This window comes from Chrysemys picta, chromosome 2 (assembly GCF_011386835.1).
Source record: "Chrysemys picta bellii isolate R12L10 chromosome 2, ASM1138683v2, whole genome shotgun sequence".
NCBI classification, from domain to species: Eukaryota; Metazoa; Chordata; order Testudines; family Emydidae; genus Chrysemys; species Chrysemys picta.
In genome coordinates, this window is record NC_088792.1 from 150,011,054 (window position 1) to 150,037,506 (window position 26,453).

Below are 26,453 nucleotides of genomic sequence, written 5' to 3' on the forward strand. Positions count from 1 at the left end.
GACACCCAGAGGTGAAGGTGATTGTCGGGGCTTCTGTCCTTCTTCCCCAGTGTAGATTTGATAGTGGAGAAGACTGATGCCGTAAGGGGGAAGTGAGTTACCCCAAGGTCACCCAGTGAGTTTATATCACCAATGCATACTCGGAAGGATCCAATAGAAATATGGATTTTCCAGTCTCTTCTTTCTAGGAGTCCCCAGGGCTAAGGTAAAACCCCTGCGGCCCCTCCCCATTCTGCTCACCTCCAAGATGTGCTGGAGTTTGTCTGTGCTGGGGGGTGCTGTCAGCAGGATCGAGAGCTCGTCATCCATGTTCTCTGGGCAGGCCTTGCTCAGAGCCTGCCAGCGGAGGGAGACCAGGGGTCAGGAGCCTGCATTAGCACCGGTGTGCCATTGACCAGGAGCTGGCTGAGGTAAGCGCCGCCTGGCCGGAGCTCACACCCAGAAACCCTGCCCCAGGTCGGAACCCCCTCCCACACCCAAATTCCCTCCCAGACCTCACACCCGGCACCCCAACCCCCTGCCCCAGGTCGGAACCCCCTCCTGTACCCTAATCCCTCCCAGACCCCACACCCCCACCCCAATCCCCTACCCCAGCCCTGAGCCCCCTCCCGCACCCAAACTCCCTCCCAGAGTCCGCACCCCAACCCTCTGTCCCAGCCCGGATCCCCCTCTGGCACTCCAACCCCCTAATCTCCAGCCCAATCCCAGAGCCCGCATCCCCACCGGAGCCCTCACCCCTCCCTGCACTCCAACCCCCAGCTCCAGCCCAGTGAAAGTGAGTGAGGGTGTGAGAGCGAGCGACTGAGAGAGGTGGTCTGGGCTGGAGTGAGTGGGGGTGGGGCCGTAGAGAAGGGCATGAAAGGGGTTGGATCAAGGGTGTTTGGTTTTGTGCAAGTAGAAAGTTGGCAACCCTACTTAAGGACCTTTGAAAAGCAGCCTCCTTAGCACCGCTCCTGATACCAGGGGCCAAGGCGCCCCCGGACATGAGAACCACAATAGGCCAGAGCAAAACGCTGCGTTAGAAATCGGAGCTCAGGCTGCCAAGCGAACGATAGCTGACAGACAGGAGATGCGGGAATTAAGTTTGTGCCTTCAGCCAGCAACTGGTGTTCATCCGTTTGCACCACACACACACCTGTAGGCAGGGCCACTATTTCCTTGTCTTTCTGCCTGTTTAGCGTCTCTCGGGCCTTACTGTGCCCATCACCGTGGTGTCTGAGTGGCAAACCAAGGGTTTGACGTGTGCATATGAAACTGCCTGACTGGAAGGACGTGGTTTGGTGTGGATCAGTGACTGCTGGGGCGATTGGTGGCAGAAGGCTCTGAGGGCCTGGCTCATTCCGACCTGGCTCATTCCAATGGCTTCTACAGCTGAGAGCAGCCCAGTCTCCTGCCTGGGTCCGACGCAAACCAGGAAGTACAGGACCACGGTTAATAAGAACAGCTCAAAAGATCATTTTCGCTGACCCAGCCCTGCACAGATTTCCAGCTTAGGTTTGCATTTTCAGCAAAAGTTCTTCTTGATTATTTTCTCCCAACCCCCTTCTGCCTCCATAATAGCCAGCCACCCCGTCAGTCGCATCCTGGGGCGCTCCAGGGACAGCGTGTGTGCGTGTATGTGTACATCTGTACCTATGTGTATGTGTACATGTGTGTATGTATGCGTGTACGTGTATGTGCACATGAGTGTGTGCACATGTGAGTGTGCGTGTGTATGTGTGTACATGTACCCCAGTCAGATGTATACATCTGGATTTCCTTTGAAAGAATTTTCAAATTGAGCTGATCAAGTGCAATGGCAAAGCACCCAATTCCTCTGCCCCCCCCCCCCCCAACTGCCTTCACTGCTTTAAGGTACAACCTGCTCCGCTGGCACCTCTGACTCCTGAAAGCCCTAACGCTCCCGGGGAGCAGGCCGTGCCCTGCCCTGTCCTGGCTGCCCCGGGTGTTACCTCGGAGGGAATCGTTCCAGATTCCAATGAGTGGCAGGTCCAGGGAAGAGCCTTATCTGGCGGGAGGCTGTACCAGACCCGCCCGACCCAGGCAGGCTCCCAGGTATTCTCTGCTTGGGGCTGATAGGGCTTCTTAGCAGTTTCTCTCCAAACAAATTCCAGTTCAAGACACCTGAGAGCTCCACAGCAGGGCAGCATCCCCAGAGCGCAGCAGGGCGGGGGGTAGGGGGAGCAGTCGGTAGCAGCACCTGCCCCTCGTACGGCAGAAGCGAGAAGTGCCAGCCTCTCTGAACAGAGCAGCAGTGTGACAGCCCCCCCATCCCCGAGGGGTTCCCCCCCCGGTATGCCACAGCAGGGTAATGTGCGTACTGAACGGCAGGGGTTGCCAGAGACTGGCTGGGAGAGGCCTTTGGGGATGGAGGAAGCAGCGCTAAGGTACATGCCAACCTCCCTACAGAGGAGGGGCCGTGCCCCGCAGGTGTGGGGCAGGGAGCTGGGACACTGCACGGTGGGTCATTGCTGGCCCAGGCCCTTCCTAGCTGGAGGCCGAGGCATTTCCTTCAGGTCACCTTCCACTGCAGCTTGGCCACGGGCCCCCATAGCCACTAGCCCAGCCAGGGATCCCAAGTGGGGATTGTCACGGCTGGCTCCTCCCTGCCGCCAGCAGCTCTTCACTGCCAGGGAATTACTGAAATCCTGTGCGCCCCTCCGCCACCCACCTCCTGGGGCTGTGAGTGCCCCCCCCCCCCCGCAGAGCCCCTCCCCCGAGCTCTGAGTGCCCCTGGCCAGTCCCTCCCCTCAGCCCCCCCCCACTGCCTGGGGCTCTGAGTGTCCTCAGCCTGTCCCCCTCCCACACCCCGGGGCTGAGTGACCTTGGCCAACCCCCGTCCCTTCAGGAGGAACTCCCAGTACCCACCCAGCCCCCACACCTCAGGGTTCCCCTCCCTGCGGCGCTGTGGCCATACCCCCACCAGGGCCGGCTTTAGGCCAATTCAACCAATTCCCCTGAATCGGGCCCCGGGCCCCGGGCCCAAGCCCCGGTACGGTGTACCGGCAAGAGCCGGTGCGCTGTACCAGGGTGGCCCGGCTTCCCCAGGGGGCAATTTAAAGGACCTAGGGCTCCCAGCAGGGGCCGGAGCCCCAGGCCCTTTAAATTGCCACCAGACCCCCACTGCTGGAGCCCTGGGGTAGGGCTGCGGGGCTCTGGGGGCTATTTAAAAAGTCCGGGGCTCCCGCTGCCTCTACCGCCCCGGCCCTTTAAATAGCCACTGGAGCCCCGCTGCTTCCCCAGGGCTCCCGCGGCTATTTAAAGGGCCGGGTCAGTAGAAGCAGGGGAGCCCTCGGCCCTTTAAATAGCCCCCAGAACCCTGGGATAGCGGGGGGCTCGGGGGCTATTTAAAGGGCCGGGGCTCCAGCTGCCTCTGCTGCACCCCGTCCCCGCACCAGCCGGCACCCCCTGCCCTGCCCGCAGCCAGCCCCGTCTCCAGCCAGCCCTGCACCCCCTGTCCGCAGCCAGCCCCTGCTGCACCCCTGCCCTACCTCCAGGCAATCCCTGCCACACCCCCCTGCGGCCCTGCCCAAAGCCAGCCAGCCCCACACACCCGTCTCCAGCCAGCCCCGCACCCCTTGCCCTGCCTGCAGCCAGACCCTACCTCCAGTGAGCCCCTGCCCTGCCTCCAGCCAGCCCCATGTCCACTGGTGCCCTGCAGTTCCCAGGGCAGTAACCCTGCACACCTGCTTCAATGAGGGGGGCAGGGAGCAGCTGGGACCCACACATGTGCACACCACTAGGGTGACCAGACAGCAAGTGTGAAAAATCAGGACAGGGGGTGGGGGATAATAGGATCCTATAAGAAAAAGACCCAAAAATCGGGACTGTCCCTATAAAATCAGGACATCTGGTCACCCTAGCACACCCCCAGGGAGTGGCGGTGACCCACACACGTGAAATGGAGCTCATTAATAACCGATCAACAGCATATATGATGCAATGTACAGAATATATAATTTTATTATTTATATAGTTATGGAAAGTAAATAATACATGGAAGAAATGAAAGGCTTTTTTTTACATTATTTTTTTTGTTAGTCATCCCTGCCGGGGCCCCGCCCTTCCTAAAGCCGGCCCTGGTTGCCCGGTGTGCTTCGCGTCAATAAACACACCAGGGGGAGAAGCAAACCAAGTTTATTTGGGATCCCAAAGCGGTGCAAGGAGACTGGCAAGTCTCAAATCAAGCACATTAACAGGAACAGTTTTTCTTCTTTTATACGTTTTGCAGTTAAGCCTCACCCCCCCCCTTTCTCCTCTAGCCCTCCCTTTCTCCCCCCCATTCCTCCCTCTACCCCTCCCGTCCCTGGTAATAGTTAAGTCATTCTTGGCAGCTATAAGCCTAGCTTGTTAGTAACTTCTTTAAACCGTTATCTTGTCCTTTTTCCCTTCAGCCAGAAACATGCAGGCCTCATTATTACTGCTTGAGCAGGGGGTTGCACACAGATAACTGGTTGCTTACATATTCCAATTGCACCTGGCTTTTGAGGTTGATTAGAGTTTAAACATGGAAGGATAGAGTTTGGTTCACTTAGGCCTAGTGCAGGAAGGCTTCATTGACACTCAGTGGCCTTCCACCCTCCCGAGTTACCTAGGGTGAGGCCTAGCGACGTCAACAACTCCCTCCTTTGAGAATACTCAACAAGCTTTTGGCTGAGTTTTCTCATATTCTGTGGACAAGATATGATTAAGTGCTATGAAGCTGGGGTTTTCAATGAGAGGGTATGCCGGGATTTTTGAGGAACGGGGGGGCACAGCAGGGACAGCAACTGGAGCTGGTATAGCTCTGAGTTAAGGCTCTTCTCTATGGCCAAGGTTTCATTGGCGAATGTGGTGAGAAACACAGAGAGCCTATGATAAAATTGGGTTAGCCGTTCCACCCCATAGGATGGGAGGAGGATCATACCCAACCTGTCTCCTTCCTTAATGGGCTCTGAGGTGGCATACAAAGATTTACGCTGCCTGGGGCGGCCAGGGGTTGTCCCTTAATGCATACTGGGATTCAATGGTACAGTTTTGTGACAAGGGGGTACCCGAGGTATTTCTTCCCCTACTGAACCATCCCCAACAGATATCTGACCAATTTTGGGGGACCACCCTTCAGGGTAACCCTGCTGCGTGGTGCGGGATTTGGGAGCATACTCAGCAGTTAGAGAGGTTAAACTCTTGGGCAAAGCAAACCTTCAAGGACTCATATGTGTTTGTGTCCAAGTTAGTAGGGATCCCTTTCCATCCCACATGTACCTGGGGGGAAACGGGAGGTAACGAAAGGAGTGTCCCTATGGCAAAGAGTACCACTGTGGCAGACCCTGGACCTGAACTCATGCTGGGCAGGTGACCCTAGGGCCTAACAATTACAATTCCCCAAATACCCACAAAATATCAATTACCAATAGTAGGCAGATTAAAAATAAAAGGACCAGGCCACCAGGTTAGGCCGGCCCTGTGAGAGTAAACACAACCAACGCTTTTCACGGGGAGTGCGCTGCGACTGTCCAAAGAGACCACAGGGCATTCCCAGCAGATATTATTTTTTTTTTGAATAACAGTTTAAGTCCCAGGTCATCGCTGGTAGTCCTTTTCCGTAGGCTGGACGGTCCACTGTTCAGGAGCGGGCACTGCCTTCAGACGGGAGTGATGAATCCAGTTCTTGTGTCCCTTGACCTTTGCTGCTGTGTGGGAGACCAGCAGGACGGTGTGGGGTCCCTTCCACTTCTCTTGGAGAGGCTTGTCCTTCCAGGTCCGAATGAGAACAGAATCGCCTGGCTGCAAGGAATGGACAGGGGCATCCAGCGGGAGAGGCTGCAAATCTCTGGTATACCTGTGGAGAGAACAGAGAACAGCAGACGGAGAGCACATATACTGAGATAAAAAGCCACACCCCATTTCCCACTTCCCTGCCAGAACCGGTGTAGAATTCATAGGCCATGCCCTTCCAAACATAATCTCGAAGGGACTGAGCCCTAACCTGCTGTGACAATGCGGTTCTGGTGGAACCCAACTGAGAGTGCCAACTCAGGACAAATTGCTTAAACAGGGCAGTTGCAATCCAAGGCTGGGGTATTTTCCACCTCTAAGGCAAACCAAACCAGCCAGACTAAGGGAACTTCGGTCTCACCCCACTGGCTAACCGCAAGTCTCACAAGCAATCTCCTTAGACACTCCAGTTTCCCAGTATTACCACCAGTGCCACTCGTACGGGGACAAATGGTTATGAAAACCAATACCCAAGTAACAGAAAAAGGTTCTCCTGATCCCAAAGGACCAAGCCCCAGACCCAGGTCAATATACAAATCAGATCTTTCCCACAAATCACGCTGTCGCCAATCCTTTAGAATCTAAAATCTAAAGGTTTATTTATAAAAGGAAAAAGATAGAGATGAGAGTTAGAATTGGTTAAATGGAATCAATTACATACAGTAATGGCACAGTTCTTGGTTCAGGCTTGCAGCAGCAATGGAATAAACTGCAGGTTCCAATCAAGTCTCTGGAATACATCCCCCGCTGGGATGGGTCCTCAGTCCTCTGTTCAAAGCTTCAGCGTGTGGCAAAGTTCCTCCAGAGGTAAGAAGCCGGATTGAAGACAAGATGGAGATGAGGCATCAGCCTTATATAGTCTTTTCCAGGTGTAAGAACACCTTTGTTCTTACCGTGGAAAATTACAGCAAAATGGAGTCTGGAGTCACATGGGCCAGTCTCTGCATACTTTGCTGAGTTACAAGGCGTATCTGCCTTCTCTCAATGGGTCCATTGTATAGCTGATGGTCCTTAATGGGCCATCAAGCAGGCTAGGCAAAGCTAATCTCAGCTTGTCTGGGATGTCACCCAGAAGCATAGCATAAGTTTGCCATACAGACAGTATAGAGCCAATATTCATAACTTCGACCACAAAACTGATACACACATATAGACAGCATAATCATAACCAGTAAACCATAACCTTGTCTTAGACACCCCATTTGACCCCCTTTATACAAGATTTGGGTGCCACTACAGGACCTTGGTTGCAACAATGATCTATACGGTCCCAGTTTATGTCAATAACGTCACACCTGCCCTTTGGGAGAGCGCGAATGCGGAGCGAAACAAGGGGTAAGGCATCAGGCCATCTGCTGAATCGATCCACCAAGACGAAAAGGTATTTGAATCCTTGGGTCCGGGGGAACTCAGTAAAGTCTATTTGCCAAACCAGTCCTGGGCCTGGGGTAGGTTCCAGAGTGGCTGGTGGCACTGACACTCCTGGTCGAGGGTTGTTCTTTTGGCAGACTAGACATTCAGCCTGTACCTGGGAGGCCAGGGGTGTAAGAGCCTCCCTGCCAGTGTATAATTCTTTGTTTCTTTACCAGGGTCAGTTCTTAATGTCTTTTGTAGTCAGGAATTCCTGGACTTTGTGGTTTCAGTGAAGCAAGTGTTCCTTCTTCTCTTTTCCTGAAACAGTGTGGTTCAGCATCATACAGGGGAGAGGTTACTAGCACATCACCCTGTCTTTAAATAGGCTTATCATCAGTCGGAGAGTCCTCCCGAGGTGGAGGGGTCTTTTTACAGTGAGAAGCCTGGGTCCAGATGGGCAGTCCTTGGTACTTTACAGCGGTGTTGGTGGTTAACAGGACTTGGAAAGGGCCTTTCCAGTGTGGAGCCAAAGCAGTTTTTCGTTGATGGACCTTACGTAGACTCAGTCTCCTTATTTCAATGAATGGCAGGGCTGCTAGGGTCTTTGGGTAGCACTTCTTTTATCTGTGAGAAAAGAAACCTAACACATTTCATTAATGCCTGGCAATGTTTTGCAGATCTCATAGTTGCTTGGGCACATTCAGGCCCCCCCTTTTCTTGGCTGTCGGCCAAGTCTTAGCTCTGGGTAGTGTCCTTGGATGGTGCCAGCATCTTATCTTTGGACTGAGCTTGCTAGCTATATTTTTTCCCTCAGTTAACTCGTTCTGTTCTTTTTCCTGCTCTCCTTCTTGGCTTCTTTTAACTTACAAAGGAAACTTCCACTCTTCACTTATACACCTTTTCCCAACAATGAACACATACACATTGCCATTATACACCCTTCCAGTAAAATAACTTCTATACAGAGCTTTGGAGCAACAAACCAGGACGAGCACACCCACTTTTGAGGAGTCCAACAAAGTTCAGGAGGCTCACAGTGGCTTTAAGGCAAGGGATGAGACCCACAGCGGCAATTAACAAGTCATCCACATATTGCAGGAGGAGGATCCTGTCCTCATTGTCCCACTCCTCCAAGTCTCTGGCCAGGGCCTGGCCAAACAGAGTGGGAGAATTTTTAAATCCCTGGGCCCACACTGTCTAGCAAAGCTGCTTTTTAACCCTCCTTTTGTCTTCCCACTTGCTCCACTCTGGGGCTTGCATGTCTGAGGGCTCAATTGCAAGGGTCATTATCCAGGTATTCTCTGGGGGTAAGGTGAGGGTTATTTCATCTTGGGTGAAATGCAGGGTGGCTCCTAAGCGACAAAGCAGGTCCCGTCCTAGTAGAAGCGTTGGACAATCAGGGAGGTAAACCAGTTTGTGAGATAGAGTTCTGTTTCCCAAAGCACATTCCGCTGGGGTATATACTGGGCACTTGGTTCCTTTCCCTGTGGCCCCCACCACAGTGAGGGACTCTGACATAGGCAGCTGCAGGGGTTGGTTTACGGCGGTTCGTGCAGCTCCAGAGTCTATTAAAAAGTCTATGTCCGAATCTCCCACCCGCATTTTTACTTGGGGTTCCAGGGGCAGGATAGTCCATCTTCCCTGACACCCCTATTCTTGATCCTTCGCTGTCATTATAGGGGTAGCTTCCCTTTCGGGGCACTCATTTTTCCAATGTCCCTCCTTCCGGCATATGGCACACTGGTTGCGACCCAGACACCTTTCCTGTGAGCCAGGGCGCCCACGTCCTCTTATTCCCCGGCCCCTTCCACCTTCCTGGAATTTTCCCCTGCCACCGGCCTGTACTGCTGCGACCATCATTTTTGCTTGCCTCTTTTCCTTTTCTTTAGGCACAACCTGATTACGCTCCACCTCAGACAGCAGGGTCCGCATAAGGACATTACAATCATCCCAGTCAGGCTTACAGCTAGCCAGGCACCCTTCAAAGACCGAGATAAACTTGCTTGGGTTCGTAGAGAATTCCCCTGCCTGTGCCTTAAAGGCTGCTAGGTCCACCGGGTTAAAAGGCACATGGGTGTAAACCTGCATAGTAGTGGCCTGATTCCTATCTGAGCCATGTCTGGACACCATGGTCTCAGTGATCAACGGATAAAATTCCACCGAGGGGGCAATCTCTGGGACCTGAGACACCTTGTCTTTATATGGTGGGGGTGTGATAGCCGAAGGGGACACCGGACCTGCCATTACAGCTGTGGGGGGGTTCTGGGGACTAACAGTAGCTACTACCGAACCGGTCGGAGTCAAATTACACTTTTGCAAAATATCTAACCTATCTCTTAGCAACATAAACAACTGTACATACATATGTTCATTCCATTTACCCGTTTGCTGACAAAACAAAAGTAATTGAAGGATTGTGTTATAATTAAGTGATCCTTCCGGTGGCCACCTTTCCTGGTCCTCTAGCTGATATTGAGGCCAGTCTACTGTACAGAACCTTTTCAGTTTACTTTTAGTTATTGGATTTGCGCCAAACACTTTCCAATTCACCAGAATGCATTCCAAGGGTGTACACCTTGCCCTGCCTGCCATACTCTGTCCCTGCCCCATAGGGAGACACTGGGCGTCCCCAGGTCAAGACAGATAAAGTCCCCACTGGACTGTTCCTACCTTATCCAAGGGTCCGGTTCTGCACCGTCGCCCTATCCATGGGACCGGTTCCCCACCGTTGCCCGCAGCTGCTTCTCCATTACTCGAGCGCGTTGCACCGTTGTGCCCTCTGGGGTCGACCAAACCACGTCTTCGCCGAGGCCCCTGGTAAAGTCACCAGTGCGCGCTGGGCGTCAGTCGTCACCGCAATCTGTCGACCTCCGAGAGGGGTCCGGGCAAGGCTAAATTTCAGCCTCGAGCCCCAAATTGGGCGCCAAAACTGTTGCCAGCACAGGTGTGCTCGAGGACAGCAACAGTGGGTTCGTTGCCCAGTGTGCTTCGCGTCAATAAACACACCAGGGGGAGAAGCAAACCAAGTTTATTTGGGATCCCAAAGCGGTGCAAGGAGACTGGCAAGTCTCAAATCAAGCACATTAACAGGAACAGTTTTTCTTCTTTTATACATTTTGCAGTTAAGCCTCACCCCCCCCCTTTCCCCTCTAGCCCTCCCTTTCTCCCCCCCATTCCTCCCTCTACCCCTCCCGTCCCTGGTAATAGTTAAGTCATTCTTGGCAGCTATAAGCCTAGCTTGTTAGTAACTTCTTTAAACCGTTATCTTGTCCTTTTTCCCTTTAGCCAGAAACATGCAGGCCTCATTATTACTGCTTGAGCAGCGGGTTGCACACAGATAACTGGTTGCTTACATATTCCAATTGCACCTGGCTTTTGAGGTTGATTAGAGTTTAAACATGGAAGGATAGAGTTTGGTTCACTTAGGCCTAGTGCAGGAAGGCTTCATTGACACTCAGTGGCCTCCCGAGTTACCTAGGGTGAGGCCTAGCGACGTCAACATTAGCGCAAGAGACAAGAATGATCCGGGGTTTGCAGGGACACACCTCACTGATTCGAAGGCCACAGGGCGAGTAGCCTCCCCGCCCCCAGCTCTAGCAGAGGGTCCAAGACCTCCGGGCAGCACAGCACCACTGCTAGGATGTTCTGGCCTGTGCATTTCCCCCAGAGAGACCCTGAGCTGCCCAGAGCAGCAGACGCTGTAGGCTGGTGCGGCCTGAATACAAGAAGGATGTTGGTAAATTTGGGAGGGGTCAGAGAGGAGCCACGAGAACAATGAACAGATCAGGCTTTCTCTACACTGGGGACTTGGCAGAGCCATGGGGGGGGGGGGGGCAGTAACCCCCCCATGGAGCTCAGGGTACGTCCACCCCCCCAGCCAGGGCGCTTGGTGGGATCCCTGCTGCGCCCCCCCCACGGGCAGCCGGTGCACTTGGCCCAGGGGGGGCCTGGCCTGTGCGGGGAGGGGGCACCCTAGAAGCCAAGCTGGGGACACAACACCTGGGAGGGGGCATGTCTGGGCGGGGGGTTCCAGGGCAGGGGGCGGGGCCATGGCGGGGACCTGTTTAGGGCGGGGCCCGGGGTCCCCCAGGGCCCCGCCTGCCCAGGGAGCGGGGGCCAAACTCATCTCGGAGCCCCGCCCCCACGGGAGCCCCGCCCCTAGCGGCGCGGCCGGTTTCCCAGGAGACGCCAAGCTCCCTCGCTACGTCAGTTCCGCCAGACCCTTCTGCTTCCGGGTTACGGCGTTGGCGCTTTTTCCATCCCGGGAGGCACTGCCGCTTGCCGGGAGCTGAACGTGACCTCTGACCTCCTTAGCCCTGACCCCTGACCCCGTCATCCTCTGGCGTTGGCAGCCCGGGAGTGAGGGGCCCCGGCAGAGCGGGGGCTGCCCCAGGTCCTGGCAGGTTCGTCAGCGCCCTAGGAACCTGCGTCTGCTCCCCATATATTGGGGGGGCCGCCCGAGGAGCGGGCACGTGTCACCCCAGGGGCTGGGTTGGGGGGGCTGGAATTTGGGGGGCAGCATGTGAGGGACTGGAGTTTGGGTGGGCACATGTCACCCTGGGTGGTGGGTTGCGGGGGATGGAGTTTGGGGCGGGGTATGTGTAACCCCAAGGGTTGGGGAGCAGGGGATGGTGAATTTGCGATGAGTATGTGTCACCCTAGAAAGTGGGGGATGGTGGAAGGGGGGGGGGAGAGGGAGGTGGACATGTCACTCCAGGTTTGAAGAATGGCGGATGTCAGGGGGCATGCATGTCACTCCAGCGGCTGGGAAGCAGGGGATGGGAGGGGCGGGGTACGTGTCATCCTAGGAGCTGGGGAGTGGGTTTGGGGGTTCAGGGGCAGGGAGTGAGTGAAGCTGTTCATAACAGGAGCTTGTCATCTTCCTAGGTGGAGAGTTGTTGGCCCCGCCAGGAGCCCCTCGATTGCCAGCCATGTTCTCGGAGCAGGCAGCTCGCACCGCCCAGGGCCTGCTGGCGCCACCCTCAGCAGAGGCCTCCACGTTTGCCAGAGTGCCCGTCTCCACATATACTAACTGCTCCCAGCACTTCAGGCTCGGGGAGCGCAGCTTTAATCGCCAATATGCCCACATCTACGCCACTCGCCTTATTCAGATGAGACCCCTGTTGCTGGAGAGAGCCCGGCAGAAATGGGGTAAGTTCGTTTCCACAAAATACTTTTGTCTGGTTAACGAGGTGACGGTAACATCCCAGGTGAGGAGAAAATTCCCAGAATGGTGTCTAGCTGTCTGTCCTTAGTGTATGCGCAACATGCCTCAGGTGGCACGTGGCCAGGATTCATCACTGAATTTGGTCTGCTGGTTGAATCATTAGCTTCCCTGGCTTGGGCCGGGTACTGCTGGGGAGTGTGATGTGAATGTCGATCCATGCCCCTCACTGCCTGTCCTGAAACCTGCCTTTGGACAAGAGCTGAAACCAACTGAGGGTGAATCCCAGTGTCATACTTCACTTGCCAGGCAGTGGGGGAAACTGTTGTTTGCTGGGAAGCCGTGTGCTGTCTCTCTGTTTTTTGAAGGATATAGAGAGCTGTTTCTAAGCAAAACAAAATTCCAAGCAACTGAACCATGAGGAAGTTTTGGCATGTCCTAGAAAACGCTTTGTCTGCCCTGAATTCCAGCCCTGCTCCTGTCAGGTTAGGGACTCGCTCCAAAGGCTTAGGGTGTCTAGCACATCAGCTCAGTGGGAAAACATCTCCCATTGCCAAGTAGTGACTCTGGACTGGAAAAGCTTTCACTGGGCTCACCAAAAAGGAGGCATTTGTTCCTGATACAAAAGTTACATTCAGGTAGCATTAAGAGTCTGAGATGGGCACTCGGTAGCCAGGAAAGATTGTTATGGAGTATGTCTCCAGCAGAGTGCGGGGTGTGTGAGCAAGAGATCCCGTGGGGTTGGTGACTGCAGGTTTAAGTGGTCATTTCCTTGCTCCTGTGGGCTGCATTGCTGTTTACTGATGGAATTACTGTATCTGAATTAGTTTCCTTTCAAACATGTAACTGCTGTAGAGTGTCGTAGTTCAGCCCTAAAATGATGTGCAATAGCATAGCTGGCAGGCACCCTCCTTATTTCACTGTATGGTGCAAGTGCCTGCAGATGCTAGAACTCACTGGCTAAAGATAAATAACTGGCTCCTTTTTGGAAGATACTGGCCAATGTGTGACTCCCCCATAAGTAGGAGAACATGACAAATGGTTGTTATAGAATTTCATGCCATCTGGCCAGGTCAGCTTCTTGGTTTGCTTTTGAATTCCTTCTGTAGGGGGTTTTAAATCTTTTTTACTGGGCACTGTGCTGCTATACAAGCCCCCTCCCAGAGCTGTGCCCACCTTTGAGGGTGTTGCACTGTTGCCCGCTCTCTCAATGTTATTGTGTGCCTTGCGGTATTTAGTGTTTTCCTTGAAGCCTCAGCTCCTGGAGGCAGGTGATTATGGGAGAATCCCAGCTTTTAAAAAAAAAAAAAATGGTTGCAGAGAAAAGCTTGAAACGTGACTGCTAAAAGCTCCAAACAAAGGGTCAAGGAAATAGCCCAGATTAATTGTTTTTTAAAAAGTCTCATGATTTTGAGGTGGGAGGGCTCGTTCATGATTTTTGCTCTCTTGGAATTGGTGATGCTGGATTATTTGCTACGTGGTCATCTAAATCCTTAAATAACCCAAGGCATCTGGCTTGTGATACTGGTAGACAGGGGGAGATGATGTTTGCTAGATGTTAAAGGTCACGTTCAGAAGACAAAGGAATAGCCGGGGAATTGATACAAAGTGCTTCAGTGTCCTGTAATGGTGTTGAAATTGCTGGCTCTGGGGTATGATGATAGAGTGGAGTGTTTTATTGCTAGGCTGCTGATTGTCTGAATCCAGCCCAGGCATGAGCTGTTTCGATCAGGTAGCTTTTCATTGGCCTGGGTTAAGTGAGTTGATTATCTCAGGATGCTCACTAGCGGGCAAGTGTCTCCATCAGAGCCCCCCACAGTGGTCATTCATGGAGGCCCCTGGTTGGCAGCCAGGTTGAGGGTGGAGGATGAAATCTCCTGTTATCCCCAATGGCCGGAGATGGGACACTAGATGGGGAGGGCTCTGAGATACTACAGAGAATTCTTTCCCAGGTGTCTGGCTGGTGGGTCCTGCCCACATGCTCAGGGTTGAACTGATCGCCAGATTTGGGGCTGGGAAGGAATTTTCCCCCAGGTCAGATTGTCAGAGTTGGTGGCGGGGGTTGCCTTCCTCTGCAGCATGGGGTACAGGTCACTTGCAGGTTTAAACTAGTGGAAATGGTGGATTCTCTGTAACTTGAAATCATGATTTGAGGACGTCAGTAACTCAGCCAGAGGTTAGGGGGCTTTTTCAAGAGTGGGTGGGTGAGGTTCTGTGAGCTCAGATGAGGTGGCTGAGTGGTGGAGGTGATAGACTGCTAATCCATTGTGCTCTGTACACGTGGGTTTGAATCCCATTCTCATCACATGCATTTAGTGTGGGGGGAGGAGGATGGATAGCTCAGTGGTTTGAGCATTGGCTCAACCCAGGGTTGTGAGTGCAATCCCTCAGGTGGGCCATTTAGGGATTTGGGGCAAAAATCTGTCTGGGGATTAGCCCTGTTTTGAGCAGCAGGTTGGAGCAGATGATCTCCTGAGGTCCCTTCCAACCCTGATATTCTGTGATCACAAACTGGTCATACTAGATGATCATGATGGTCCCTTCTGACATCAAAGTCTATGAATCTGAGTTACCTCTGTGAAGTGGTGGGTCCCTCTAGGTGTGCTGGTCAGGGCCAGTTTGGGGTGGAAAGCCTGTCCTTCTGCGCTCTGTGCTGTACCTGTCCTGCATGGGGATAGACAGGGCTTGACTCTCCTGGGCTGCCTGTCCAGCCCCTGGCACTAGCAGTGCATTCAAACTCTCACATAAACAGCAGAAGTGGCATCTCCCAGCAAAGTGCAAACTAACACTGGGGAGCAGTGGCCTTCTATCACTGTTAGTTAGAATTCTTGCTGGCCCTAGGGCTGTGGCTGCCCCAAGTCCCTCCCATACAAGAATAGCTGTCCTGGTATAAGCATCTTTATGCCAATGTAACTGCATCCACACTAGTGGAGGCTGTACCAGTGTAGCTATCCCGGGATCGTTAAAGTGCTGCAATGTGTGTGTGTTGGCAGGATTCGAGAGAGACTAACAAAAGCAAAGCTGCAGGCAGTCTCTCTAAACCACTTCCCCTCTCAACTAATCAGCTTCCACTTGGTTGATCTGTCCGGGCTCACAAGCGTTCTCATTTTGCAGTTGTCTGTACCCTCCTGTGGCAGGCACAGCCTTCATTCTAATGTGAAATGAGCCGAGAGAACCTTCCTAGCAGGAAAAGGACAAAGTCAGCCTCCTCCACGGGCTTTCTTCACTCATCAGGCACAACCACCTCCTCCTCCCTACATGCATGCACCCTTTGGTGGGTTCCCTTTGAAAACAAAAGGGTTAATGCCAAGAGTGGGGGAATCCCTGTGGGAGGCAGCAGCAGCCAGCCAGGATTAATAACTGGTAGCACCTAGGCCAGTCTTAGACCATGTGCTTGGCCCTGAATAAACATAGACTAAAAAGACCAGCTCTTGCCGTAAACAGCTGCAGTCTAAGACCAGACACAGCAGGTGATACAGTCAGACTGGGGAGTACAAGAAAACAGGGAGACAATCCAGTATAAAAGTAGGTTTAGGGGTTTCTCTCCCCGGGCTTATCTACACTTGGAAATGTACTGAAATAGCTAATCAGGAATAATTATTCTAGAATGACTCCCCACGTGGGCCCACTTATTCCAGAATGCGAGTGCCTTCCTTCAGTTTAGCTTCCAGAATGGATTCTCTTTTGGAAGAGGGTGAAGTTAAATGGGGGAAAAGGCACTTGTGTTCTGGATTGTGTGTCCCCCCCCCACATGAGGAGTTATTCTGGAATAGCTCTTTTGTGTAAACAAGCCCATCCTTCATCTCCATGTTCGCCAGCCTCAGCCTTAATCGTCTCATGAAACCCTAACAGCTCCTAGCCTGAGAGTCTGGGTGCAGCTAGACTAACATTTAACCTTTCTATAGTGCCTTGTGTCTGAGACTCTTGCAGTGTGTTCCCCTATAGATGTCCTTGAGCCCCTCCCTGACTTCCTCGGGGAAGAACAGAGGCCCAATGCCAAGGGAAATGACCCAGAATCAGCCTCGGAGTCTAGATTAGCTGAGCCTCTCGTGGAATTTCTATTTCAACATTTGTCTTGGAGCCTGAGGAATTTTTTTTTTTTTTTTTTTAACTATCCTGTTTAGGCTGCGCAGGAACTAATGGAATTTAAGTGCAGCCACAGTGCTGAGCCCTGCTCTCGGGGAACAGCCAGAACTGTTGTGGCTGATCAGAGCTCGGCAGCCCAGGGAGGGCAAGGCCCCACGGGAAGGACTGACCGTCCTTGTCCTGCTTCCTGGAGTGGTCTTGTAAATCTCTGGCTTGAACGCTGTGTATGTGTACGTACTCAGCTAACATCACTGAAGAGCTCTAGAGCTGACATGCTGAGTCCTGAGCAGAGTTCTGGGCTGGATGCAGGAATCGCCGGGTGAGGTTCTCTGGCCTGGGCGATGCAGGAGGCCAGTCTAGATGATTGTAACGGCCTCTTCTGGCCTTGAAACCTATGAGTGTGTCCTGATTGATGACAGTTCTCCCTTTCCCCGGTGGGCAGGGGGGTGCTGGGTTTCCAGGCCGGCTGTGGCATGCCGGCTGGGGTGTCAATCTACGGGGTGAAGCAGAGTTCTGGTTACTTGCACTGAAATAAGAAAACAAAGGTCATTTGGGGGGCTAGTGATCCCAGTGGCCCTCTAGCTATGATTTCTGACTTTCCCATTGTCACCTGTGCTGGTCAAACAGCCCGGTATGTCGGTGAGCAGAGTGGAAAGAGAGCAGGCAGTCTGATCTGTGAGCCCCTGGGATGGGCTCAGCTCTCAATGTGTAAATGTTAGGGGAATCGGTTAGGGGAATCGGTTTCTCCTTTACTCACCTGCTGAGAGCACAATCCAGATGTCAGTGGCATCGCCGGTACCGACAGCCCTGGGCGGCTGTGGTTAGTGATATCATTGAGCGTTGTGAGGGAAGTGGCAAATCCTGAACTCAGGTCTTGGCTGGCAAGTGGAAGGGGACCAGAATTTCCAGGGTCTTGTGTTGAATCCCCAGACTGAAGTCCTAAGAATACCTGTACGGGGTCAGACCAGTGGTCCATCTAGCCCAGTGTCCTGTCTTCTAACAGCGGCCAGTGCCAGGTGCTTCAGAGGGATTGAACAGAACAGGGCAATATATCGAGTGATCTAAACCCTGTCGTCCAATCCCAGCTTCTGGCAGTCAGAGACTTAGGGACACCCAGAGCAGGGGATTGCATCCCTGACCATCGTGGTTAATAGCCATGGATGGACTTGTCCTCCATGAACTTGTCTACTTCTTTTCTGAACCCTGTTATACTTTTGATCTTCACAACATCCCCCGGCCACAAGCTCCACAGGTTGCCTGTGTGTTGTTTGAAGCAATACTTCCTTCTGTCTGCCCAGCAGCCCCTCTCGTCGGATGGTCACCAATCCCGACCGCTCAGCTTTGATAACTGGCATGTTCCACTGCTGGCCGAATCCAGCTGCCAGCACCAGGCTCTGCCTTCCCACAAGTGTGGGCTGGAGAATTCAACGCCCGCTGCTCTGGTATCAGTGCCGTTTCCTTGGCTGCACTAGAGGGCGCCATCCCCTTTTGTTTCAGCGCAGAGCCAGAGAATTCGTATTTTAAAGGCCAGGAGGACCCACTGTGATCATGTAGTCTGGCCTCTCCCCCAGGCAGGAGTATATCCCCTGGGGATTCCAGCACCCAGCCCAGGAACAGGTGGTGTAGCTAGAGAGTATTACTGGAAGGATTTAATGACTCCAAGGGCCAAGTATTCCCACAGCCCTAGGGGAGGCATTCCAGTGAGTAATCGCCCTCCCCTGAAAACGCACAGCAGTGTAGCAATTGCACCCAGGGTTGGGATCACATGGGAGCTCTGTTTCCTGTTGTGCATTAGGAGAACAGGCTCCTTCTGCCCCTTGCCCCAAGGAACTCAGGCTGGAGGTGATCACAGGGTAACGGCCGCAGATAAAAAGGACCTCCTGGGACATCCCAGCTCCCGAGGGCCCTGTGGATGGCTTAGCTGAGACACGACCTTACCCTTGCTGGTTTCTCTGAAATAGAGATGTGGGTTCTGTGTCACGGGCTGGGTGTCCTGCCTGCTGCACTGACATCCCGGTGTGGGGCCGCAGGGACCCATGGGCTTGAGCTCTGTCTCCCCGGATGGCGTGTCGATACTCTTGGTGACGGCGCAGAGAACTGGGATGAGTCGAAGGCAAGATGGCGACTCTGGGCACTGGGAGAGCCGTTATTCCTGGGCCTCTTCGGGGATCTCGAGTTAGGGTTAGCTGTTCGGGGGGCTGAGGGGTTCCTTTCCCAGACACAGAAGAGACAGCTCTTGCTCCCTCAGATCCACTGCCCCACGCAGGTTTGCTGTCTACAGTGCATTCAGGTGCTTGGCTGGTCTAGGCCTCTGTGACAGCTTCCCTGGGGGACTAGCCCCATAGAACATAGCTTGCCCTTAGAAGCCTGGCACTCACCAGTTACCAATCCTACCCTCTTTCGCCCAGTCCCACGCCCTTTCACATGCCTACCCCCATTTTTCTCCCTTAGAGTTTATGCCCGTCCCTTTAGATGTCCCATAGCCATGTTGTGTGACCCCCCCTCCGGGGTGGCTGTGAGCGCAGCCTGTCCCTCAGGCAGTCGAATGTCCGGAGAGGCTGAGTTGTGCTTCTCTCTGCAGGCAGCGGCATAGCCGTGAAGAAGCTGTGTGAGCTGCAGACCGCAGAGAAGTGTTGCATAGTGGGAACCCTCTTCAAGTCCATGCAGCTGCAGCCCTCCATCCTCCGGGAGATCAGCGAGGAGGTAATGACGGTGGGAGGGGCTCAGAGCCTCGCAAGCAAATGGTGTCTCGGATCATGAGCAGTCAGGCTGGGTGACCCCTTTCATCTCCTGCCTGCTCTCAGTGCAGGGGCCCACACCAGGGCAGACCACAATGAACTCCGAGTTGTCCTTGAAGGAGTGTGTCTATTTTCACATTTAAAAATCCCCTGAATGCTTAGTCCCTGCTTTGTCACCCCAGCAGCCTCCATCACGCTGGCTGAATTGCTCTCTGTGCTCTGAGTCTGGGGAGTGTGATGGTACTTTGTGCTGCGTCCTGGCCCGGAGAGTCAGTTTCCCCAGCTGTACATTTGGCTTGAGGGGGAGAGAGACTCGTTAAAACAGGGGGCTGGGACTGTCCAAGCACAAACCCTGCTGGAGGGATGTGGGCAGGGATAGCTCCTGGAACTGCTTCCACCTCTGTTTTTTGAAATGACACCATCCCTTTGCAAATGCTTCCTAGCGTTGCTGTGACTACTGGGTTTGCTGCATCTCTGCCCCCTTAGTGGTGTTTCTGAGCGCTGCTCCTTGGACCTTTACTTCTCCTGCAGTGGAATCCTGCCTTTCTCCCACGCTTGGCTACAGCGCCTGGGAACCAACCTATGACCCAGCAAGTCCGACTGGGTTTGGCACCTGCGGTTTGTCCCTTTGGGGGGCTTGTGGGCAGTGGCGTTTAGTGACCCTAAGCAGCCTCCCTAAACGAAGAGTGTTTTGTTTAACTGTAGCCTCAAAGCAGTGCAGAGAAATGGGTATTAAAATGACAAAGGATCTGTTTATCCATTTATCTCGCATCAAGTCCTAGGCAGGCCTGTCTGACTCCAGACTTCTGCCCCCTGGCTGTCAGCCTGTAGCCCATAACTCTCTGTCAGCTTCTGGGAGCGTGCCCTTCTAACTCTGGTTGGGAGTGATCTTCGTTCCCTTGTGTTGACAAGCTTGGACTCCACTCCTAACCCATTCCTTCCTTGACAAATTACTCTGACTCGCTTAGCAGGGGACTGGAGGTAGAAACACCCAAAGTTACTCGTCCTGGCTGTCCGTCAGCCGCCTGTCTGCAAACAGCCTCTTTGGCAAATTAACCCCATGTATTCCTACAGTCCGTCCCCTTGGCAACAATCAGACCAAGATAACGAGCAGATAGTTTTCGTAAATAGGGCCGTGATTTTGGCACAGAAATTTTTAGTAAATTTCACAGCATTGGTGCCAGAAAAAAACAGTAAGTCCCAGAAAGGAGGAGGGTGGGTGGAAAGGGAGCCTACCCTGCACTCACCCAGCTCCTGTCCCGCTGGGCTGGCCCAGGTCTGGGCTTTGCGACCTGGCCCATGTGCTTCCAGCGCTACTCAGGCTTGGCATGTCCGTCCTTCCATAGATGGAGATAGAGAGGCAGACGGGCCAAAGTTGACTGGGGTTCTGTGGCGGGGCGGGTGCAGGTGGACGCACTAGACCTGCGTGGCACCAACACTCCGTGCCCCAGGTCGCAGCGCCCAGAGCAGGGAACCAGTCACCGCCCCAAAAGACGGGAGCTGTTGCTGCAAGGCAAGTGTGGGGTGGACTTGTCCCGAAATTGATTCACGTTCACCATTACTGTGGACACCATGACCTTTGTGCCAAAATCATAGCCTTATGCACAGACAGCCCCAGGCAGCTTCGAATCCCTCACTGTCCTGTTCAAATGACTTGGCCAGGCTCAGCCACTGGGAAGAGGAAGGCCTTTGCTAAGGAATAAAGCTTGCAGCCTTTCTGCCAACTCTAGGCAAACAGAGCAGTGCTCTCCCCTGTGTAATGATTGCAAAGACACATTCTAAGGCTGTCCAGCGGAAGGCTTTCTGGCAGAAGGTACCACCGGGATGAGTAACATCCTCCTTGGGTAGGTCTCCAAGTTATTGTTTGCATGTCCTCTGCACCAGAAGGAACTGTGAGGAGAAAACATGTGTCAATGATCATTTGCACCTGGGTAACAAAGACTGTTTTGCCGAGACCCTGGAAAGTTCCTGCAGCTCCAGCAAAGCAGGGATAGTGGCTCGGTACCAAAGCTCTGCCTTCCGAGAAGAGCGTGGCTTTAAAAAACAGGTCGCTGCGCTCGAGTTGCTGGGGCCCATGTTTCATGTGCAGGGCTCTCCATTTGCTCCTGGACCCTGGTCACGCGTCTGCTCTGCTTGATGGCGGGGGAGCCTTTGGGGCCGTTCACGCTCTGTTCCTAGAGCTTGCCGATGGCCTGGCCTGTCTCCACAGCACAACCTGCTGCCGCAGCCTCCCCGCACCAAATACATCCACCAGTCGGACGAGCTGATCCTGGAGGATGAACTGCAGCGGATCAAGCTGGAGGGAGCTGTCGACATTCAGAAGCTGGTGACAGGTACAGAGCGCCGGAGCTGCCACGGTCCCATGCAGCTCCTGGCCCCCCTGTGCCAGGCTGTAGGCCCTTCCCTCCTCCCCAACGGGCATAGACCAGACAGGTGTGTGCCAAGTACTGAATGCCCTGGCAACATCAGCAGAGCTCCCTGTTTGTGGCAGGGGGTGGGAGGAGTGGCGCGGGCTGGCTCACTTGGATCCAGGACAGGCTCTTCTCCCTTCCTGGCACCCTGAGTGACGAGAGCAGAGCCATGGGTGGGGCGCAGTGGGTGCCGTGTGTGGCCCTGGCTTTCTGCAGGCAGGCTGGGATGGACCTGCCTAACGCTGCTTCTCCCTCGTGCTGCCGCTCAGGGACCATCCTCGCCGTCTACGGCTCGGAGAGGGAGGACGGCAAGTTCGTGGTGGAAGATCACTGCTTTGCCGACCTGCCCCGGCAGCTGCCCCGGAGAGGGCCCGGTACCGACAGGTGAGGCAGCCTCCCCCGAGGCACCCTGCCAGGAGTGTGAACATGGGGCAGTGCCAGCCATGAGGGGGTGTCTCTGGCCTGACTCCCCTTCCCTGTAGTGCAGAGGTAGCAGTAGGTACCAGGCCTCTAAGCCAGGGGCTGGTGAAGTAGCTGAGGATGCCCATTGCCCAGGGCTTTGCAGAGGCTCTTCCATGGGAGAGGGATAGCTCAGTGGTTTGAGCGTTGGCCTGCTAAACCCAGGGTTGTGAGTTCAATCCTTGAAGGGGCCATTTAGGGAACTGGGGTAAAAATCTGTCTGGAGATTGGTCCTGCTTTGAGCAGGGGGTTGGACTAGATACCTCCTGAGGTCCCTTCCAACCCTGGTATTCTAAAACATCCCCCTCTGCACCTGGCCTGCCGTGCCTGTTCCTTGTGTCGGGAGGGGAAGGCCCAGGCAGGGAGGGGCGAAGTGGCCTGAAGTCCATTGTTGCCTCGTCTCCCAGTGCTGAGTGGCGCCTCCCCCTCCCTGGTCTCAGTGCCAGCGAACAACTGATGGAGCTGGGGCTCCGATCCCCTTCCCCAGGTGCCCGCTGCTGATGCCAGCACTGCCGTCACCTGCTGCCCCATGACAAGGGACGGTCCCAGACACCCTGCAAGGGTCGGCATCGCCAGTGTTCAAACCCTGCAGTGTCGCTGGTGCCTTCCAGCTCTCAGCCCTTTGCTGGGTCTGCCTGGCCTGAAATTGGCCTTGAACTCTGCAGCTTCATCTCCCTTGTGTGCTCTCCCGCTTGGTAACAATGGCCTGGCTACCATGGCGAGGCCTCGCACAGGCCTAGGTAACCCGCCCACTGCCCGGGTGTGCTGGACGGCAGGATACCCACCTGTTGCTTTGGGCCACAGGTTTGTCTTGCTGGTGTCAGGCCTGGGCCTCGGCGGCGGGAGCGGCGAGAGTTTCCTGGGCATGCAGCTGCTGGTGGACGTGGTGACGGGGCAGTTGGGAGCCGAGGGCGAGCAGAGCTGCGCGGCACAGATCTCCCGGGTCATTCTGGCAGGCAACCTGCTCAGCCAGAACACGCAGAACAAAGACACCATCAACAAGGTGAGGGCCCCCAGGGTGCCCCGGTGGCCTGCTGGCACCAGCTGGCAGCCCCAGAGACTCGCCCCCCCCGCCCCCCCCCCCGTGCAGGGGGCAGGTGGACGCTACCTAGGATGCATTGGTTGTGTGGGTCAGTGGAGGCTTCTCGGTCTGGTGCTTTTCCCAGCACTGAATGCATCTGTCTGCTCAGAGTGGTACTTGCATGGGCAGGGGAAGCGGGCACTGGGCTGGGCACAGGCCGCCATGCTGGATCTTTGGACGTGCCCAGGTTCCAGGCGAAACTTGCTGGAGATGCCCTGTGGGATCTGGGTGCTGGGAGAGGCTGGCAGGGCCATGCCCTTGACTTGGGGCAGAGGAATTAGCTAGGGAGCTGCCTGGGCTGACCAGGGACTCCGGGAGAGAGGCGGCTCCTCGCGGCCAGGAAGTTACACACGCCAGGCAGGGCTAGTCATTGCCAGCTGCCTCTCCTCCCTGTGGTACTGGTGACCTGTTGGGCGGGCAAACAGCCCCGAGGGTGGATTAGAAACGGGCTAGCGAAGGGAGGGGCCGCCCATGGGGAGCTGTGCTGGGGTCTGCATGGTCTCCTCTGCCCTGTAAGGATGTGGGGGGAAGGGGCACCCTCCAGTGGGGTCAAATGGCCAGCGCCCGAGAGCCCAGCCCTAGCCAGCAGAGGAGCCAGTGCTGGCAGATGGCCTGCAGCGGGGAGGAGTCTGAGCAGCCGTACGGTGGGTGAGTGCTGCCCCCCTTGGGCAGCCAGGGGCTCCCGGGGGATGGAGCATCACCAGACCACAGCCACCCTCTGGGCCTGCAATGGGAATCATACCAGGGCAAGGGGGAGCTGGCACCTGGCTCCACTTCCTTACCCATGTAGCTGCCACGTGAGTTGGGGCTCACTCTCTTGTGGCCGCCCAGCCTGTCCTGGCGCGTGCCCACCTGGGGCATGGCTGGCTCAGCAGGTACCATGCTGGCCCCAGAGGCTGGTCTGAGGAGGCTGCTCCTCTGACGCTTCTCCGGACTTGTTCTTGCAGGCAAAGTACCTGACCAAGAAGACCCAGGCTGCCAGCGTGGAGGCGGTGAAGATGCTGGACGAGATCCTGCTGCAGCTCAGTGTGAGGGGGCTGGGGCCGGGGACCGCTGCTCCTGGAGGGGGGTTTGCGCGGGAGCCCGGCTCTGATTGCCCCCTCTTTGCTTGTAGGCCTCCGTGCCAGTGGACGTGATGCCCGGCGAGTTTGACCCCACTAACTACACGCTGCCCCAGCAGCCGCTGCATCACTGTATGTTCCCCCTAGCGGGCGCCTACTCCACACTGCAGCTGGTCACCAACCCCTACCAGGCCGACATCGATGGGGTCCGGTAAAGCCCTTTCCTTGGCACCAGGGGCGGCATGGCAAACAGAAACGGGCAGCGCTTTGTGCCCCTGCTGCTGGGTCCATGCTGATGCCAGAGGGAAGCCAGGGAAAGCCCCACCCCTCCACCTGCTGGGCAGCACGGGGCGGGAGCTGACAGTGGCTTAGCAAAAGGCCTGGGGTGTGGTGGGAAGTGGTGTGGGTTCCTGAGCTGGAACACTCAGGGCTGGGCAGTGAGGACGGCACTGGGGAACAACTCAGCCTGCAAGCAGCCTGACTCCCGTTGCTCTCCAGGTTTCTGGGCACGTCTGGCCAGAACGTCAATGACATCTTCAAATACAGCAGCATGGAGGACTACCTGGAGATCCTGGAGTGGACGCTGCGTGTCGGGCACCTCAGCCCCACGGCCCCAGACACCCTTGGTAAGGGGCTGGGCAGGCAGGAGGAGCTCTGAGCGTGTGAGCCGAGATGGCGCTGAGGGGAGTGGATCTGGAGGCGGGGCTCACACCTACCCCAGGCTGGGAACAGGTGGCCAAGAGCTGCCGTGCAGCAGGGGCAGGTGTCCCGGGAGGGCGCTAGCGGGCCTGGACTCTGAGCATCAGGTCCCAGCCCTGCTGGCTCTGAGAACGACAGCAGAACAAACCCCCGACTCTGGAGGGTGGGGAGGGGTCTGGCCCAGCAGCCCTGTTTCTCTGCATCGCCCCTAGAGCTGGGAGTGCTCAGCAGGGATGGGGCTGGGAGTTGGCAAGAGGCACTAGTTGCCAATGTGGCCACTGGCATTGGTGGGCAGGCGGCCGTCCTGCTGTTTGGTAGGGTGCTCCTGCGGGTGGAGTTGTTGCTGATATCTAGCTACGCCCTCAGGGCACGGAGCCGGGCGCTCCTTAACAGCCTGCTTCGTCTTCCAGGCTGCTACCCTTTCTACAAGTCCGACCCCTTCATCTTCACCGACTGCCCTCACGTCTACTTCTGCGGGAATGCGCCACGCTTCCAATCCAAGGAGCTCACAGGTGAGGGGCCTAGAGGCCTGCTGGCTGGGCACTGTGCCCTGGGGGGGCTGCTCCGGGTACCTCGCCACGACAGTGCCGGGAGGGAAAGGAGGCCCCAGCAGCCGGATCTTCAGTGTCCTTGGAGAATGTGGGGTCCTGCCGCTCTCATATTGAGATGGTTACCATACGTGTCACTGCTGGATGGATGTGCACCAGTGCATGCTGGGAAGACCCAGCCAGCTGTCCCCTCAGCAGGGGCAGCACCCAGGGGCGGCACATGGGCAGCACATGCAGGAGGAGGTTGGGCTGGGTACGCGGCCCACTCCCGTAGAGCCAGGAGCTGGGCCTCTGTGCTGGTCACATGAACCACAGTTGGAGGTGACCCCGTGGCTACCCAGATTCTGGCCCAGATGGCAGGACGGCTGCTGACCCCCCACCAGCCCCCGTGGGGTTGGGGAGGGACAGAGCTCCCGGCCTAGCAGTGGGATCCGGGTGCACGAGCGATGCAGCGTGTGGGAAATGTGGCGGCTCCGTGGCTGGGGTTGAGCCGGGGGCCCAGGCCAGGCGACCCCCAGTGCCGGTCTCTAGGTGGGGGAGCGGCTCAGCCCCCCTCTGTTTGCCTTGCAGGGGCGGATGGGCAGCAGGTGCTGCTGGTGACCATTCCCGACTTCAGCGCCACCCAGACGGCCTGCCTCATCAACCTGCGCAACCTGACCTGCCAGCCAATCAGCTTCTCCGGCTTCAGCGCTGAGGAGGACGAGAGTGAGATGGAGATCAGCCACTGAGCCAGGGTGGGGCAGAGCCGGGCCGCCCGCTGTGGGCCGGAGGAGGCGCCAGTCTGCTCCCAACAGGGTGCAAATGGACCCAAATAAAAATACCTCTCCCCTCCCTCTGCCTGCGGCTGCAGTGTTCCAGCACTGGGGTGGCTGAGGGGACGGGCCTGCCGGAAGGGCCTCTGCCTACTGGCCAGTTCTGGGGGCCTGCGTGCACCCATCTCCAGCTCACCCACCAATCTGCGGGGATGGAAGTGCCTGCGCTGGCATGGGGGGAGGGGAGAGCTGGTTCTGCTACATCCGCCTAAGTGTGCTCTGGGCCTGGCGTCCCTCCCTCCCCGGGAAGCTGTGGCTGGGCCTGGCCTGGCTGAGTGACCAGC

At 55.6% G+C, this 26,453-nt stretch overlaps 1 protein-coding gene and 1 long non-coding RNA gene across 2 annotated transcripts; one reads left to right on the forward strand and one right to left on the reverse strand.

The window, feature by feature from the left end:
* Positions 1 to 4,757: 4,757 nt before the first annotated feature.
* LOC135981534 (uncharacterized) lies at positions 4,758 to 10,192 on the reverse strand. Its single transcript, XR_010598589.1, has 3 exons — positions 9,781 to 10,192; positions 6,419 to 7,734; positions 4,758 to 5,821 (listed from the first exon to the last, which is right to left on the reverse strand). It is a non-coding gene; the product is annotated as an uncharacterized LOC135981534 (long non-coding RNA).
* A 1,118-nt stretch (positions 10,193 to 11,310) lies between these two features.
* Positions 11,311 to 26,188, forward strand: POLD2 (DNA polymerase delta 2, accessory subunit). The gene is made up of 11 exons (XM_005312375.5): positions 11,311 to 11,513; positions 11,998 to 12,261; positions 18,942 to 19,063; positions 21,308 to 21,431; positions 21,779 to 21,893; positions 22,773 to 22,971; positions 23,997 to 24,077; positions 24,164 to 24,321; positions 24,609 to 24,736; positions 25,220 to 25,321; positions 25,928 to 26,188. Exons 2-11 carry the CDS (start codon positions 12,042 to 12,044, stop codon positions 26,083 to 26,085), a joined length of 1,407 nt encoding a protein of 468 aa, XP_005312432.1. The 5' UTR covers positions 11,311 to 11,513; positions 11,998 to 12,041; the 3' UTR covers positions 26,086 to 26,188.
* Positions 26,189 to 26,453: the final 265 nt, after the last annotated feature.

Bases quoted from the DNA above. Each gene is read 5' to 3' on its own strand.
- POLD2 (XM_005312375.5), top strand. From the start codon at position 12,042: ATGTTCTCGGAGCAGGCAGCTCGCACCGCCCAGGGCCTGCTGGCGCCA. The intron at 24,322-24,608 runs GTAAAGCCCTTT...GTTGCTCTCCAG, and splicing joins GCCGACATCGATGGGGTCCG to GTTTCTGGGCACGTCTGGCC. The intron at 24,737-25,219 runs GTAAGGGGCTGG...TTCGTCTTCCAG, and splicing joins CACGGCCCCAGACACCCTTG to GCTGCTACCCTTTCTACAAG.